Source organism: Hydractinia symbiolongicarpus, chromosome 9, assembly GCF_029227915.1.
Source record: "Hydractinia symbiolongicarpus strain clone_291-10 chromosome 9, HSymV2.1, whole genome shotgun sequence".
In the NCBI taxonomy this organism is placed as follows: Eukaryota; Metazoa; Cnidaria; class Hydrozoa; order Anthoathecata; family Hydractiniidae; genus Hydractinia; species Hydractinia symbiolongicarpus.
Window position 1 is genome coordinate 26383742 of NC_079883.1, and position 18863 is coordinate 26402604.

Sequence of the window (18863 nt, forward strand, 5' to 3'; positions counted from 1 at the left end):
TCAAGTTTGTGTAGGTTGATTCTTTCAAAAATTTAACTTTTCTATATAAACTAAGTTCTTCATACAAAAACCAGTACATCAAATATAAGAATACAAAAAATATATAAATAGCTAGTTATTAAAAAAGTTAAATACTCTCTAAAAGCTCTTTATTGTCACAGTTTCACGAACATCAGAACAACGAATTGTATATGAGGGAACTGGGAACGAAAGCTGAGATACTTAATAATGCACTGGGTATAGTTAGTCTCAAATTCTACACACTACAAAATAGTGCTTTAACTCAGTTGACGGCTATAGATTAAGCCCTATCAAATTTTAATTTTAATGTAATGCAATGAAAATAATTAACACTTTGCGAAAATGATGTAATCTATATATTAATATGGAAGTTGTGTCCGTCTGCGACCGCCGAAGTGGATATCTTCATTTTCCTTTGATAGTTTAGCTCTTCACAATAGGGGCAACGTGAAAACAAGGTTTTATTTTTATTTTATTTTTCTTGTAAATGGGTTGCTGGCGTCATTAAAATTCAAATGACGGGCTTTATCGGGCTTTATTTAGTAAAGAATTAATGCTAGTCCGAAAATTGGATTAATAAAGTCAAAGTATCTTAATCAGATAATATAAGACGAATGAAGTTATTTTAACATATGTATATTTCGTGTTACATCCAACACATCTTTTAGCAGGAATAATAAGGTAATTTCATGAGGTAATTTTGTGAATTTAAAAAGTCCTCACATGCATGTATCATATTCCTGGATAAAATTAAAGGCTAGTGTTGGTAGGGTTAATCACGTTTTCATTTGAAGCGGCGTTACTTATAGAGATAGACTGTGAACAAAAAATGAAATGCGCTATTCTACGACCGTGTTTATAAGAGAGGGTGTGTAATCAAGGTCTGACCATAATTTACTAAATAGAATTGGAAAAAAATTCAACAATTACAGCTTAAAATTACTAATTTAGACATTGGTCTCCCGAATGTTCCACAGGTGGTTCTCCTGATTCATAAGGCGTATTGTTTTATCGTGAAGCTTGAGTAAACTTGACACTTTTTGGATGTCAGATACGGAACAAAAGTCATATGGAGCAATATTCGAGTTATCTAAAACAAATATCTTAATTAGAATAATGCATTTAAATAACCTGTCAGAAATTACTTTCAAATAATCAAAAACTTAAATCGACTGTAACACATAACACTGGAACTGCTGAAAAATGTAAACATGTACAGAAATGTTTAACCTAAATGCTCAAAAGATATTGAAGCATGAAGCAGATGATGTAAGTATAAAGAAACCCACCATCAGTACTTCTTTGAGACCAACATTTCCACCACAGTAGGAGCAGCAACATAAAGAGAAGGGTTGGAACTAACACCGCAAACACTAGCTTAATTTTTCTGGGATACATTTTATGAACAATTGTCCCTGTGAAGAAATTAGATTAAAACGTTTAGAATTATTTTACAGTAGAACTCGCGATCCATATCAAGCAATTGCCTATCAGCTAATCTGCTTCCCATGCATTTGAGCATCGAGTTTTGCTCGATGCTCAAATGCATTTGTTTTGTGTGCTTGTCTTGCTAGAGTGGAGGTTGTGTAGGCTGTTGTTGCTAAGTATGTGCCCCCCCCCCCCAAAAAAAAAATGACGCTTTCATAAAATATTAAAGTAAATCAAGTGAAATAAAACAAATGAAGAACAAAAAATCAACGTGAAAGGCGAAACATTTTTATCCAGTCAATCACAATACAACAACTGTGATGGATATTTTTGTCGTTGTAAGAGAAATGGTGCCTGTTGCGACACGATAACCTGTCTAAAAGCAAATTGGGTTCTGTCGCCTAAAAAACTGTCTTGCGTTAGGTGTGGCTTCACATCTTGAAACTTTTTAAAAATTGAATGTTTTACAAAGAAAAGTGTAAAGAAACTAATGTTTCGTCCTCTTAACAACCTAACTGACGAGGTACTTAAAATTGATATTTTTAAAGGCATCGTGCATTTCACATGCAAGAATTTCATCTGTTCCAAACGTTTACCAAGCTACGTCTTAGTAAAGTGTTTGTTCGATCTAATATTGAATATAACAGAAGGAGATAAAAAAATGTAAATTAGAAGCAGGCATTACTTTTCGTACCATTAACACATTCAGGAACATCACAATATTCCCAACGTTCAGAAGTTTCATTTACATAACACCAAGGTGCTCTTGCATATCCTTGAGGATTTCTACAGAAGTTGCTTTCTAAATCACGATATACTGGTGAGGATAAAAACGAATTAATACTCCAAGGCAGACATTTCTTCCCACTCCTGGTCTTGTTTACAGTACCGTTGTATGAGACTACATTTCCTTCATAACAATGCTCGGTATACTGTACGTCTCCTTCTTTAAAAGCTATAAAAATAATTCAACGCTTTTCCTGAAACCCCCTATTAATATGAATGGGAAAAATTCAACCCAACCACAGATAAAAATAAAGAGCTTGTTTTAAAAAAACATGCTAGTTTGGTATATAATGTTCTTAGTTATTTTTATTTTCCTCCTCAAAGACTATTACAATAGTAGAGCTTGCATGGCCTCTAAAAAGTAAAAAATAAATTAGATTTATGAAATCTGTTAGACTTTTGTTTATCTATAAATCACAGAATTAGCGTTCAATTAATGGAATGGGTAATAAAAGTGAGCATATTTTTCCCAAAAAATAGGACGAAAAGTTACAAAAAAGATTTTGAGAAAAGTAAGAAGAATGCTTATAAGTGCACATTCAAACAAAACTACTTAAAATCGAAAAATTAAAAAACATTTGGATAATCAAAAAATTGAGTTAAGATTCGATCCTTTTGTAAATGTAACTTGAACTTGAAGGCAAATTTTTTTTTAGTTTATGGGAAAATTTTTATCAAATGTTGAGTTCTTTCTAAATGTTTATATATTTTCATATAATAAATTATATAAAGATTATCCTATAGTCTAAAAGATTATGCAATTTGAGAAATATATCATGCTCATTGTGAGAAATATATACAAAAGCTTGGTTCCCACTTTAGTTTAACTAAGATCTCTTATAATAATACGCTAAGTGTGTCCGTCTGTCTGTGACAGGCAAAGTGGATATCGTCATTTTCCTTTAATGTTGCCGAAAAATGCATATCCAATATGTTAAATTTTCTGACGTTACGGCGCGACGTCAATAATATTACTTTAACGTCAATATCCTATATTAAATTATTGAAGCCGTTACAGTGCACTTAAAACTTTGAGGCCAAATAACTTGGAAACGAGGTGGTGACGTCAATGATTTTTCACCGCGTGGGTAACTAGGGACCACCTGGGACCAATTTGGGTAAGTTTCCCAAACCTGGGTCCTTGAATCCGTTTCGGAATGGACGGGTTGATGGCGTCATCACAAAACCTACAAACTCCAATATCTCTGCAACCGTTTGTCAAAAGTTCATGTTCCTATACATTTTCTTGATCAGCTTTTCAAGATCTATACAATGAAGACATTGGATATATAAAATTCTGGAAAAAAAATTTTATGTGTGATTGCAGGTCTCTGCTGACATCAGCCAAATTTTCAAACCCTTATATTTCCTTATACGTTCGTTGAAAACCCATTATCCTATACATTTTTCTCATGAGGGTTTTAGCCTCTACACATTACAGGCAACCAATAAACCAAACTTCGCTAATTCTTTTTTGTATCTGCAATGCTGATGTCAGCAAAAAGTCTAAAATAATCAATTTTTACATTGTCCTCCTGCCTAAGTGGATTTTTCCACGGGCTTTATCGACTAGTCTTATATAATAATACGACGTGTATGTGACGGTCATAGTGGATATCGTGATTTTCCTTTGATGTCGCCGAAATTTCCTTTCAAGTCGCCGAAAACAGTGTGTCTCAAATGTTAAATTTTATGACGTTACGACGCGACGTCCATAATACTACTGTAACGTCAAAATGCTGTATTAAATTACTGAAGCCATTACAGTGCACTCAAAATTTTGAGGCGAAATAACTTGGAAACGAGGTGGTGACGTCAATGTTTTTTCACCGCGTGGGTAACTAGGGACCAACCTAGGACCAATTTAGGTAATTTTCCTAAACCTGGGTCCCCGAACCCGATACCGAATTGACGGGTTGATGACGTCATCAGAAAACCTTCAAACCCTAATATCTCTGCAACCGTTTATTAAAAGTACATGATCCTATACATTTTCTTGATCAGCGTTTCAAGATCTATACGATAAAGGGAACAGGTATACAAATTTCTAAAGAAAATTTTAAAGGTTTTGACGGGTCCTTGTTGACGTCAGCAAAATTTTTAATCCCTGATATCTCCTTAGGCGTTCGTCGAGAACATATGATCCTGTACATCATTTTCACCAGCGTTTCAACCTCTACACATTACAGACAATGAATAAACAAATTTCGCGAATTTTTTTTACTGCACTGCTGACGTCAAAAAAAACTAAAACTAAAACACCCTTTTTATTGTCCTTTTGCCTGAGTGGATTTCTCCGCGGGCTTTATCTACCAGGTTAAACATAAAACCCAGAAGAATTTAAATTTGTCTTAAAAATTTAAAATAAATCCTGAGCATTTTCATTTTTGTTTAAGTGTGCTATCCTTTACACTCTGAATTAGGATCACTCTCTTTTATGTCTTCTGTATGATTTATTAAAGATTATTGGATAATACTTGTTCGCAAAGTTGTTTTTTTCCTAAAGTTTTTTATTTATTTCTTGTTTAAAATATTTTCTTTCTTTTTTTCTCTGAACTTAAAATCTTTGAACCCTGGCTACATGAGAACTCGGAAAGTCTTCGTAAGACAATCCTGTGCGCCATTAACAAAAAACATATTTTCTTTTACTTTCGGAAACTTAATTGTTTGGCATGTCTTTATCATGTACATAACCTGAAAATTGTTTCACCATTGATAATTTGTTTTCCTGCAGTTAATCAGTTTGTTCTAAAATTGTATTTTTGTTACTTATTTCTTAAATATTTCTTCTTTTTCGGATCAGACGTTATCAAAACACATTTCTTGGTTTTTAAGGTCAACTGGCCAGGTTGCAATTTTTCCGTAATTTTTGCAAATTGCCCAGTCCCTTTTCCCCGTCAAAACAGAAAAGTGGCCAAGAAGCACGAAGGTGAGATATGTAGTAAAACAAGTGCTGAAATATCTGTCTTAAATTATTAATTTGCTGCAGCATCTTACGATATATTCCAGATATATTTTAATTTGAGTTCCAGGATAGCTTTAAGACACAATATTTGTTTATTTTGAAACAAAATTATTCATACGTTGTATTATTTATAGCCCAATAAAAGGCATTTCCGTTGTTGCCTGTTCTTAGGCTAAATGAGATTTAGCAAAATTCCCGGGCATTAATTACTGGTAAGCTATTCCCTTCAATGAGACCTATCACTTTTAGTATATGTGGGATTTCTTGCAAGCGAGCTACAAAAAGATTTTTGTAAGGATTTTACACGACACCAATATACTACATAGTATCTAAGGCATATTTAAGGCATCATATACATTTGATGTGAATACGAAGTCAATATTTCTACAAAACACAGTTCTGTTTTTAAGGGAGGAGTTAGAAGAAGGAATATTCTATAGGCGTGGTTTCGATCCCTTGATTAGGCAAAAGGGAAAAAACTAAGAAATGCGTAAAAAAAACAACTTACGAATTAGTTGGCAGCCTACAATGTTGTTCATGTCTTGTTTCGGAAAGTTAACATAAAGATATGGATTGGAAAGTTCGATTGGATTTTCGAATTCATCCGGACATAGTTTGCACAATGATTCATAAAGTTTCATGAAATCGATAAGTCCATTGCAACGGTTGCTCAGCCATATCTTTCGACATGGTGGCGAATTAATAGTCTCATTTTTAATTGTTGATACAAAGCATGTGGGATGTCTTAAAAAACACGCTAACTGTGTGAACATATCCGCACATTCGCATATTTTTTCGAAGTTTCTGTCTAAGTACAGTCTAAGCAAATTCACTACAGAATTAAAACCAGACTCTTTTCTGCAGCTATGGAATCTAATAAAGAAATAAAAAAGACATAAAAAATCAAGACTGATTGTCAAATCCATGGAAGGTGATTGCAAAAATGTTATACGTATGGTTAAAAATCTATTTTATAGGTCTCTTTGCTTATCAGACTATGTATTTATGTCTTATGTACTAGTACTTTTTCTGTGTGTTCGTGTGTGTGACAGGCAAAGACTATTATACTTTGTACAATTGTTTCTAAACCGCCTATAAGACATCTCCTAAAATAATTTCTGTATTTTATAAACCCTTTGTTTAAAGTATAAGGGAACATTCAATAATTCAGTAACACTCAAAATCCCGTTGTAACGCATCTAGTACAAATCTAGTACCTTCATGTAATAATGGGAAAAGATAAAACAGGGCCATTTATTTAGAACACAAGATGACATTTTTGGTATTTTCAAGTAAGTCCAGAGGCAAGAAACGAATTCCAGATGTAAATCATACACAAAAATAACTAAAAATATCCGTAATACATAGTTCATGGTTCAAATTCTCTGTTACATAACAAAAGAGCTCTGCCGTAACGGGTTTTTAAAACACAGGGAACGTGATTCCTTAAAATTAATTTACGGGGTAATACCCTACGTATGTTGTCATAGTATGTTTTATTTGTTTAGTTTTTGATGACTGGCGTTAAGGCGCGTTCCAATTTGACTGCATCTTGAATTTTGTAATTTCGTCAAGGTGAGCTTTTTGCACTATAGCGAGAAGTGTAATCAAATAGGAACGAGTGTTTACTAAAACCACAGTATTACATTTTAGGTTTCTGAGGCCCATTAAATGAGACGGAAATGTTCGAAATAATTGACGTCAACTCTCGCATGGTGAGATCCACCTGTGATCAAAACTGTATCATTTTTTCCAAGGTTAGACCAACCTACCTGCTTCGAGATTCGTGAGTTGACTAGCTTAATTTGAAATGGTTTATTCAAAAGGTAATGCAAATTATAACTTGCCCAATTAAGATCTTCTTAGAAGCACATCGAAAACATTTGTATTATGGTATTACAAATACGTTACAATCTTGACGCTAACTAGTGCCTACCTTTGTTTGTTGAAATAAAAATTGAATGCTCTTGTCAGGAAAACTTTGCGTTTTTTTCTTTTAAGTAAATTTAAAAGTAAAATGCCCCATTCCATATCCTTACTTGCATCTTTCGCTTTGTGAATTGATTGATTTATCATATAATTTTTCAAATGTTGCAAGCAAGCTCCGTTTGGAAGTACATCACTATAACTTCTGCATCTAAAACAATACATGTTTACCTATATTGAGAAATTTGACGATTTGATTCTTTAGAAACCCTTAATTTCTTAGCCAATGAAAAACATTTCCTTATTTTATTAAAAAAATAAATAATGTAATGCTCAAAGTAACATATCGAGTTTGATCTAAAGAACAGCTAAATAGCTAGAATAAGGTCGAGCTAACGATGAAAAAAATTATTTGCGTTCTCATCAATTTGTAGCAATAGAAATTTTCTGCAAAGAAACAAAAGCTTTCTAGGTAGAAATTTCTTCACTTATCTCTTATATCAATACCTGTAAATTGTCTGTCTGTGCATGAGAAAAAGGTCTTGAACTACGGAAACTCGAAATAGCAAATGTGATATATTTTATTCGCTTTGTTCTAACGGGCGTATTCCTGTGAAATTCAGAGACGAAAAAATGTGTGGGTTTTTCAACAGCTAACAACTAGTCTACTATAGAACACCTCAAACAAGGGAGAGATTTGTTATACTTACCTTACTTTATGGATGTCTTCATTGGTCTTGCTTGTAGCTTTAGATAAAGTAAATGAATTAAATTACTCTAATGTTGATGTTTTAAGTCCGTACAAAACATTTACACGTGAATGACATTTTTAAGAATGCAGGTTTTCATAATTTATGATGTAGGGGTAAAACTACTCTTAGCTAGACTTTAGCAACGACTGACATCATTGAAGTAACTTTGCTACATAATGATATGCTGTGACCTATCGGAAACGTGTATAATATTATCTTTTACGCATTTAGTCACACCAACATGTCTTTTAAGCTTGGTGTCACTGTGGATTTAAGTTGCGTTAAGCAGGTGTGTTAATTGGATTTGTTTTTTGAAACCTAATAGATATTTTAGTATGAGTTACTTTGAAGGCAGATACTTTCGCGAAATCAAAGCAAATAACTTTCGCGACCGACCCTTTGTAAAATTTTCCGGTTGAAAAAGCTTTCACGAATTTTTATTTTAATGATTTTTGCGAGAGTTAATTTTCGCGATAGGCATAGCTATTAATTATTATATTCCAAGGCGGTACTGAAATGGCATACAAAAGTACTAAAACTCAGCGATAAAATACTTTGTTTTGAAACGACTTAAAGGGTTGATTAACAAATATTACTACGGGGGTGAAAGTAACATAAAGAAAAATTTTAATTTCATAAAACAAATTACAATATTTAACATTCTCTTTCTCTCCTTTCCCTAAGCGCTTTGTTAAGTGAAGGTATTTTATCACTATGGATATAAGGCACAAAGGGCATGGCATCTTAAATTACTACATCGCAGATTATTGATATTGCAAAGAGTTAAGCAGCATACAATGGAGGTTATTTGTTCAACACCATTACAATATATATGCTGCGTAAATGTAACTATTGAATTTTTTTTTTACAACCATAAATATATATCATATTTACCCCTATCCGGGCGGGGGCTTCCCCCTCACAAATTTATTGTAATAAGCATACCGTTGACCTTTGGGGACTTTTCATCATTTTTAGATATCTTCAGGGTATTTAAAAAAAATTGTTGTGACGTCTCATCTGTTGTCATGGTGACTCATCGTTTACAGGTGGTTGAAAAAAAAGGTTACTTTCCACCATTTTAACATGCACTTGGGTTCGGAAATATATGAAACTAGTCAATAAATCTCTTGGAAAAATCCACTTAGGCAAAAGACCATTAAAAAAATAAGTTTCTTTAGATGTTTTGCTGACGTAAGCAAAGCATATACAAAAAAGTTGCAGGGTTTTATAGTCTTATTTTTTTACGGAGGGTATTCTATAGTTTAGCCGTAGTTAGCTATAGATAATTAAAAAAGAGGATTAACAACAGAATTCGGAAGTCATAGGTTAGAGCTAGCCATGGGATGGAGAGCTGGACTTGGAGGCTAACATAGCTAGCTAACAGTAGCTAAGACACCCAGTTAAATATACTTAAACTTGGAACAGGGCACATGAATTTTGCAACAAAACGTAAACAAATATGGCTACGTGCATGGTAAAATATAAAACTTATAAAGCTTTTCCTCGGAAATGCGAGTCTGCTTGCTCCACCGAACGTCTAAAAATATCAAAGTTCTTACTATTTGTGATTTCAAATCCACTTCAAACTCTCGCCTTTGTTTTCTACTTCTAACTTTACTTTACATCTAGTTCCACTTTTCACTTCACTTTTCTACTTCTTCACTTGGTCTCTTTTCTTTTTAAATATATAGCTATGCTTTTTTAAACCACTTTTCCCCTTTTTTTCAAGGTAAAGGGATCGTTCTTCTGCACTTTTTTTGGTGGCCTTTATTTTCTACTTCTAAGTTTACTTTACTTCTAGCTCCACATAGTTCCAATTTCACTTTTCTACTTCTTCACTTGGACTTTTTTCTTTTTAAATATGCTTTTTTGAACTACTTATTTTACTTTTTTCAAGATCGTTCTTTTTGTGGTTTTTTTGGTGGCTAGAGGACACCATTTTTCTAAAGTTAGCCGTTAAATTTATTTCAGCAAATCAAATTGAGTCATTTACATCATGTGATGTAAACAATGAAAAGTCGCTAGCAAAATGGACACAATTTTTTTTAGAAGAATAAAAATGAAAAAAAAAGCATCATTTTAATTATGATGACGTCAGCAACTCATCCAACAACAACAAAAAATTAAAACCTTGTTTTCGCGTTGCCTCTATTGTGCAGGGCTTAAACTGCTGATCAAGAAAATGTGTATGATCATGTGCTTTTGATGAATACTTGATGAGATATAAAGGTTTAAAAATTAAAAATGAATTCTCATGGAGTCCATATGATGGGTGCAAAATAAAAACATAGAAACCAGTAATTTGAATTTAAAAGTCACAATTTGCATTATTCTATATCTATAACCGCTGAAACAAAACTTCTAAAAAAATAAACATATGCAGCAAGAAATAATAATAAACAAGAAAAAAAGCCCTGGGATTGAGGTTGCTCACAATCTCCGTTATATTTATACTCGCTGAAACAGAACGCTTTAAAATATAAGCAGGTCCAACAACAAATAAAAATGGAAAAGGTCTAACAAAATCAAAGGTGGCTAACAACAGTTATGTAAAAATCTAAATCTGCTAAAATTATGTACTTGCTTTGCCATGCCAGAACTACACCAGGGAAAATGGTATACCAGAGGTTATAAAAAATCGTTAAGTCACACAAAAAATTTTATTGCAAAATTTCCACAATGTACAGTTTCTAATGCATCATACCAAATTGGCTATTTAGTCTATTGCATACAGCAACCCTCCCAACGTGCCGTGCATGATAACAATGCAATGTTTTCGAATTTAAAAATCAAATAATATTTTAAACGGTAACGTAACAGATGTAAACAATGATTTAACTTTGTTTACATGAAGGTTTATTATAACGACATAACCCACGTCAATTACTTTTTATAGTTTATAAAATTCTTATCTAGGATACACACCGTGTATTTTATAAGAATTGTGTTATTCCGTTTCAGTCTTAATGTTCTTAACTTTCTTGACAAATACTATTCTTATTGTTTCTAATATATTTTTAGCAGGGCTATATTAATAAAATAAAGCTTGGTATAAGTTGTTATATCTAATGGCAAATACTGCTACATGCAACGGCTTATTGCTTTGGACAGAAAAAGGTTCAGTTTGTGAGATTATATCCGCAATAAAAAGTTAAAATTTCTAATTAATTCTATTCTTGGGATATTCTGACACATTGCTTAGAGTATATTCTAACAAAAAAAGTTCTTAACTTTCTTGACAAATACCACCCTCGTGGCCTAAAAATATATAATGCCTTAATAAAATAAAGCTCGCTATATGTTGCTATGGCTATTTTAAATTCTTTTTATATTTAGAACAAACAATCGAGTTATATATTGAGTCATCAGCAACAAATAAGAGGCCTGGGACGAGCAAGCGAGTGTCATTTTGGCAAAAATTATGTTAATCAACTAACCTTTATAATATCCATATGCATTGATAAAGTTTGAATGCACACCCCTTAACAGGTCCAAAATTACTGATGAAAGAAAATGTCCAAATTTGCTATTACTGAAATATGACATCATAATTCATGCAGCATAATTAAATCTAAAATTCTTTAAATGTAAATATCTTTCTCAGTAGGCTGCTAGCTAGCGTTCTCCAGGATAAAAGTTTTTTACTTCGATTACTAAACTTCGCTTCATCACAAAGAAAACAGATTGATACCGTATAGCTAGTTACAATTGTCTGATATATTTCCAGTCAGTTCTCTTTTTAACGTTATATCATCGTAAATTTTTCTTTTTTATAATAAATATTTCTGACAGCAACACACACTTATTTTATCCTCGCTCGACAAGAACAGTCGTTCTACAACAACAGTTTTGTTTTTTACATTTTAGATTTAAATTATCATTTGAATTCGATAGTTTTTTTAAAAAATAAAGCAACCTCGGTCCCAGAACACAAAATTGAAAAAAAAATAGAAGAAACAAATAAGCTTTAACCTAACCTTGTGATGAGTAAACAATGTTTGAAATAACTTTATCCAGGATTAATTTGAAAAGAGACTATTTCTTCGCTTCGGTTCTCTTTTTTCAGTTGATAAACAACTTGTTTTCGTTAGATACGGCGCGCATATGGTAAGCCGGGAGTAAAATAAATTATTCTATCTATAACGACCAACGGGGCTTTTAAAACTAGAAACACACAAGTAAAAACATTTAAAATAAAATAAAAATTAGTTTTAATAAATTAATAAAAAGAGTAATAAGAAAAGAGAATTAAATGTTTACATAAAACCCCCTGTTTTGCGTTTTTTTTAACTTGGTAAATCTTAGCGTAACACCACGTCATAAAAAAGTGACCCGTACTTTGCGTGTCGTGGTCTCACATGGTTACTCATATAAGCGTATTATTATATAGACTAGCCGAATTCCCGTGGAAGAATCCACTGAATCTCTTATTGAGTCCTTTTGAGGGGTACCAAATAAAAACATAGAACTCAGTAATTTGAATTTTCAAAACTCACATTTCAACCTCGACCCCGGGCTCTTTGTCGTAAAAAGCGAAGTACGCAAAAACTATATACTTGCTTTGCCATTCCAGAAATACACCAGGGGAAAAAAGGATACCAAACATTAAAAAAAATCCAACATTTTTTAAAGTCATACAAAATCAGCTGTTTAGTCTATTGCAAACGGCAAACCTTCCAAAATTATACTCAAAATAAAAGAAATTAATAATTGAAAAAACACGTAAAGAGAAATATAAAAACTTGAATCATTTAGTATGTTGTATATCTACCGAAATATTTCAATCCATAATATTAAAAGGACAGACTCAAACTTATAGTTAAGAAAATCACACATAAAATCAAAGAAGATAACAATGCAGCGTTTTCGAATTTATTCGAATTTATTCAAATTTGTTCGAATTCAACATGATGTGCGCTTGATAAACAAGTGGAATGACTTTAAATTTAATCTTACATATCACAAAAGCAACAGTGAGATAAAAATTTGTATATTATTGAGTTTCTTATATCTAAATTTTGTCCCACAAAGCATTATTTTCACTAATTTTACTTAATTTTCACTAAAGCCATTATCGCACAAAAGCCAACTCGGTTCGTACATATTTTGTTTATATATGACGTCCTAGGGCAACAACGCAACAAATTTCCGTGCCCATTGCTGAAAAATCTCTTAAATTGTGGACCTTTGAAAGTAATATAAAGAATTATTATAAGAATATGATTTTATAAAATACAATCGAAGTCACAACGTTTTGTACGCCACAATACATTATCTTGTGCCACTATGCAAACAATTGTTTACAAGTTAAGGTGGCAGTAACCCTTTTAAAAATCGGAAATTTTTTCGTTACATAATTAGCTACGAAAGGGTATTTTTACACTATATATGCATATTTTTTCTGTTATAACACACTTGTCACAATTTTATAGCTATAATACTATTATCATTAACCAAAAATATTCAGCCTCAACAATTCATCTTTAGCCCTATTATGCCTGGAGAGGGCACAAACTGCCCGTCGCCTTTTTCACTAGGCATAACTTTAGATACACATGTGAATAAATGCTAAAATTTTGTGACCTTTTCCTTTCTTTTATTTTTGCTTCTGATGAAAAAAAAAATTTTGGGAAAAATTTTGTACTTTGCCGGGGGTATTGCTTTTTTTGGGCGATGGTAAATTTTTTGGAATTTTGAAAACCGTTGACATTCATGTAAGAATGTTATAAGATGTTGTATTGGGTAAATAATTATTTATTACTTGTATATTGGTTACTAAGTGATAACCAAGGTGTTGCTAAGGTAAAATATGGTTACTAGGGACAAAAAGCAGACCAGATTTGAAGGAATATAGATCCAGCAAATTGACGTCATTTGGGATCCCAATGACGTCATTATATTGTTTTCCTTTTCTCCATTATCTTTAAATGTCCTGTTTTACATATATGCCAAGTATAATGACATGAGGAGCATCAATATTTCTGGTAGAAGGGATCTTTTTATCTTTATCGTTAAAATAAGATTTTTTTGCCGAAATGACGTCATTTTTATCCCAATGACGTCATTAAAATTACTTTTTTCATGTGAAACACATATTTTGGTATTCATTCCACAAATCTACGAAGAATTAAGGCCATATCATTAGTAACACGCGAAAAATTAAAACGTACTGAAAAATTGGAAAAATGACCATATTTCACATGTGTGACGTCATTTGTAATCCTTATGACGTCATCAAATTACTTTTTTTACCTGGATTGAGTTTGTACTGAGACATTCTCCAATTGAACCAAGTTTATGGCCCGCAGGCACTTTGTGCCCCCCCCCCCCCCCCTCCAGTGTTACAAGGGGAAAAAAGCTCAGGTATAATAGGGTTAAAATAAAATTCATGAATAATTAATTAGTTCTGCCGAATATAATTTTGTTGCAATCGCATAAAAATGTTTCACTGTGTCCCCAATATACTCATTCTGCAACATTTTTCGCTCAAATTTTTTGTTGCTGCAACAATAAAAAATTCAAATCAATTTGAATTTTTTATTGTTGCTGCAACAAAATTTCATGCTGCAAATGAGGATTGAGAAATTTGTCCCCGCACTTGGAGGGGAATTTTTGCAACATTTTTTGTTTTAACCAATCAAATTCGTTTAAAATGGCGGAAGATCAAGTAAAGTAAAAACTTTCGGAAGAAGAAAAAATGAAATTATTAAATTTTATACGAAAAACAAATCGTTGTAACCATGGCCTTGTCCAAATAGATCGTTTGGATTGTTTTTTCTTTGTTTCTTCTTCATCAAGAAGAAGTGCAATAGAAGCGATTATTATACTTCGATCAATTGCAACGGCCATCTTTAATCACTGTCACACATGTTTTGGTTTCATTTTCATAAATTTTGTTTCATGTGCTGGAACTCATGCGACACGGAAACATCCTTGCATGCGATTGCAACAAAATTTTTAAAATTTCTAAGGTATGTGATGTTAAAGATTTCAGCTGCAGAGTTAGTTTAATTGTGTATAGCTATACTTTATATGTATTTTTCTGTAAATCGATTTCTCCATAGAATTATGCAGTCTAAAAAACAAAAGACTGATTGAATCCGATGTCATTGGACCTGGATCGATAAATGGAATGCTATCAGGAAAACATTATAATCGATGTGTTATGATTCATAAACTTTTATAGGAGGTTCTCGAAAAGCGATGTTATAACGCCTTCCTTCTTTCACTTGGCGAGGATGAGAAAGAGGCCATTAATTCAATATTTCGAAATATGGAGTACTCTATCCAAACAGCGGATTTTTTCAATATGGCACATCCATTCACTTTCAAGGTGATCGAGGAAAAATACAGAACTGTCATTCAACAGTGTAGAGAAACCAATTCCACATTTGACTATTGGAGCAGTTACATCGACATGGTGCAGATACTACTTGCTTTCACTAGAGCAACACGTGCAAGTGACTGGAATTTGCATCTTGCTTCAATAAGATCAATGCTACCATGGTTCTTCGCCTACGACCGTGTAAATTACTCCAGATATTTGACAGCGTATTGGTACGAAATGAATACATTAGAAGAATCGCATCCAGGTAGGTACTTCGCTATCTTGCTTCATAAATAATAAGGTTTTCCATTCTCTTTATCAGGATCTACCAGTGATATCATTTAAAATTGGACCGTTCAAAGGCAAAGCAGACATGGTTCTTCAAGTGTCCCATGTGATATAACGATCGAACAGATGGCCAATCGTGATTGTAAAGTTAAAGGTGGCATTATTGGATTTACTTTGCAAAAAGATTATGTTCACAGATGGTTGCTGTCTCAACCAGAACGATCTTCAATTTCCCGGAAATATGAAGAAATGGCCGGAACAATGAGCCCGGAAATGTATTAACATCTTCATATAAGTTTCCGTTAGTTACTTGAGTTAGGATTATAGTAATAATCATACCTTATAGGAGCCGAAAAAACCTCGATGCGTCCAGCATTAAAAGGCATTATCAAGTACTGGAGAGTATCGAAACTACTATTGAAATGATGCGAGATCCATTCGAGTGGTTTAGTGCTGGTTTAATTAACAGTGGAGCTGTTGCTAGTGAAGCAGTTGCTAATGACCTTTTAACAGCCAAAAAAGTAGGGGAGTTGAAATTTCAAACTTTCGTCAAAGAGAATGTTATATCAGAACAGCCAGATTTATTTTCTATTATTTTATTTTCCACCATCAAGCAAAGTAAGCTAAAAACATTTTCTATCCTCAGCAAATTTACAGCAAGTGACCACAGCAAAAACCCAAAAGAATTTTCGGAAGACATCAGAGGAATAAAGATAGCAGACGACGAATGCATGGTATCATTTGATGTCACATCACTCTACAAAAATGTTCCCATAAAAGACACCCTAAACATCATTAAAGACCTTACCGAAAACGATGCTGCATTCGGTGAAAAGACTAAGATTTCAGTACCAGATTTTCTGCGTTTAGTCGAACTTGTTCTAACCAAAACATGGTATCTGTTTAACAAGAACTACTACACTCAAACAGACGGAGTTGCCATGCCCTGCATCATCAGTAGTCGCAGAAATATACATGCAAGCACACGAGACAACAGCATTAGTCACATCAGACAGACGTCCAAAGGTTTGATAAAGATTTGTTGACGACGTATTCGCCATAATCAAAAGATCTCATCTAGAAGAGTTCCATGAACACGTCAACGGCCTACATCGACAAATCAAGTTCACTGTTGAGCTTGAACACGATGGAAGTATCGTTTTCCTGGACACTTTGGTCAAACGCAAGAATGGTTCCATTTCAGTTTCAGTGTATCGCAAACCAACACACACTGACCAGTACCTTAACTTCGAATCAAACCATCAGAAATCTTGCAAAGAAAGTGTCATATCTTCATTACTGAATCGTGCCAACAGCGTAGTCAGTGACAAACAGGAGAGGAAAGAAGAAATTCGACGTGTAAGAAATGCATTAATCGCAAATAGACACAGTCATAAAGTCATCACGCAAGTAAGAAATAAAATGAAGAGAAGATGCAACGGAGACAACAAGGAAACATCAGAGGATTTCATCGCATCAACATTCCTACCCTTTGTATCAAGTACTAGCGAGATCCTTCGTCGAATTTTAAGGCAACACAAGATCAAATGCATTCTTAACTCTAAAGACACCCTAAAAAGCACTTTGTCTAAACCAAAAGACAAAATAAACCTGGAAGAACAATGCAATGTTGTTTACGAAATCGCGTGTAAAGATTGTGACGCAGTGTACATAGACGAAACAAAAAAAAAGTTTAAGCAACGAGTGCAAGAACATATGCGCGCAGTGAGAAGCGGAGATGTGAAGTAAAACGAAATTGAGGACCACAGCTGGAGCAGAAGTCATCAGTTTAATTGGGATGAGAAGAAAATCACTGACAGAGAATCCTGAACAACGCCCAGGAAGATTAAAGAAACCATCAACAGTGTAGCACGTAACAAACACATAACAGCATCTCGTATCAACTTCCTGAGATTTGGTTACCAGTCCTACAGAAGAAGTATTTACCTACATCTAGGTCCGAAAATGTTAATTACCGTAATTAACTGTAATTATCAGCTCGTTTCTGATTGGTTAATTTTTATGAATTTCGATCCTCTGCAATTATATAAGTACATGCTCAACATCATTTTACTTTGCCCGATGATGGGAGAAGGATCTCCCGGAACGTCGGCTACTAAACTATCATGTTCAAGAAATGATAAACTTTCATGCTGATACTATAATTTTAGATTCTATGGCGATCATACAAGCTCTTAAAGCAGCAAAGAGTCGACATTCAGATTACTCGCGTCTCAAATTTTCAGGATTTTAATCGCCAGTGGTAGGAAATACAGCGCCAAGTATGTTCACTTTATTGGAAATAGGTACCCTGACATAAGTATCACAAATGCTGAAAGATCACGAGGAGCTGACGGAAGACAACAGGTTGTGGCCATCATTGGGAGAGCTCAAAAGACCCCAATTCAATGGAAGAAGTTTTTATCCGTTGGAAAAAACAAAAAGTCTCTCTTAAATTTCTTGGCATCAGCATGGCAGCTTTATACTTCAGAGGAATTTCAATGTAAGACCATATACGTCACATCAGATGATAAATGTTATATCCTATCTCCTAGTGCGGATGAAATTGTTCTACTTCATTGGTTCCTCAGCTTGAGTGTAATCATGAAGAAGCGGATACTAGGTTGATATTACATGCTATCTTTGCATTGCAGTCAAATGTACTAATACGCACTCCTGATACAGATGTCGTTATTGTGGCTGTTGCATCAGCTAAAGATTTTAATCATCGTTTTTATGTGGAAACTGGCGTTAGCGAACAAAATCGAATTCTCCATGTGCAAACATCGCGAACTCCCTTGGTGAAGTTACTGATGCTCTCGTCGGACTTCACGCCTTCACAGGTTGCGATTCAGTTAGCTCCTTTCATAGAAAAGGAAAAAAGAAATGCTTTGACGCAATGAAAACCAAGCCACTTTACATAGATTTTTTTTCAACCCTCGGAGATGGAGCAGTTGCTACGGAAGAGATCTATAATAAAGCTGCTGTCTTTGTTTGCAGTTTATACGGTTTTCAGAAAGTATCTTCAACAATCAATAGTACAAGATTGTACCTTTTCACTCGTGGAAAGCAGCGTTTTCATTTTATTTTATTTTATCGGGTAGCATTAAGATCTTCGCTATGATCTTCTGAGACTTAACATTCTTAATATTATAATTTCTAACAATCATATAAGGCTTAGGCAAGAATATAATAACTAATGGCGACAAAACTTTGTCCATTTACAGCCAAAATGTTGCTTTTTCATGTTATCGAGTATCGATACATAACGATATCACACGATAAAGGAATAATCGCATGTTAAATGCAGTTTTTGAAAATATTTTTGCATTAAGTAAGTTAGTTGTATGTACTTTTTAAAAAAGAA

General features: G+C 33.5%; 1 protein-coding gene across 9 annotated transcripts in view; it reads right to left on the minus strand.

Annotated features, from left to right (window-relative positions):
• LOC130657992 (uncharacterized) overlaps positions 1-18863 on the minus strand; it is a 27039-nt gene continuing 8176 nt past the window's right edge. For 6 of the 9 annotated variants that reach the window (XM_057461011.1, XM_057461012.1, XM_057461010.1 and 3 more), the window contains 6 exons: positions 7837-7873; positions 7137-7337; positions 5709-6073; positions 2135-2404; positions 1311-1436; positions 1-1111 (listed from right to left, as the gene is read on the minus strand). In XM_057461011.1, the coding sequence (XP_057316994.1) occupies positions 969-1111; positions 1311-1436; positions 2135-2404; positions 5709-6073; positions 7137-7276 (1044 nt within the window). In that variant the 5' untranslated portion in view covers positions 7277-7337; positions 7837-7873 and the 3' untranslated portion in view covers positions 1-968. Of the gene's footprint in view, positions 1112-1310; positions 1437-2134; positions 2405-5708; positions 6074-7136; positions 7338-7836; positions 7874-11318; positions 14089-18863 lie in introns of those variants that run through there. The other 3 variants (XM_057461007.1, XM_057461008.1, XM_057461015.1) reach the window with 3 other exon arrangements.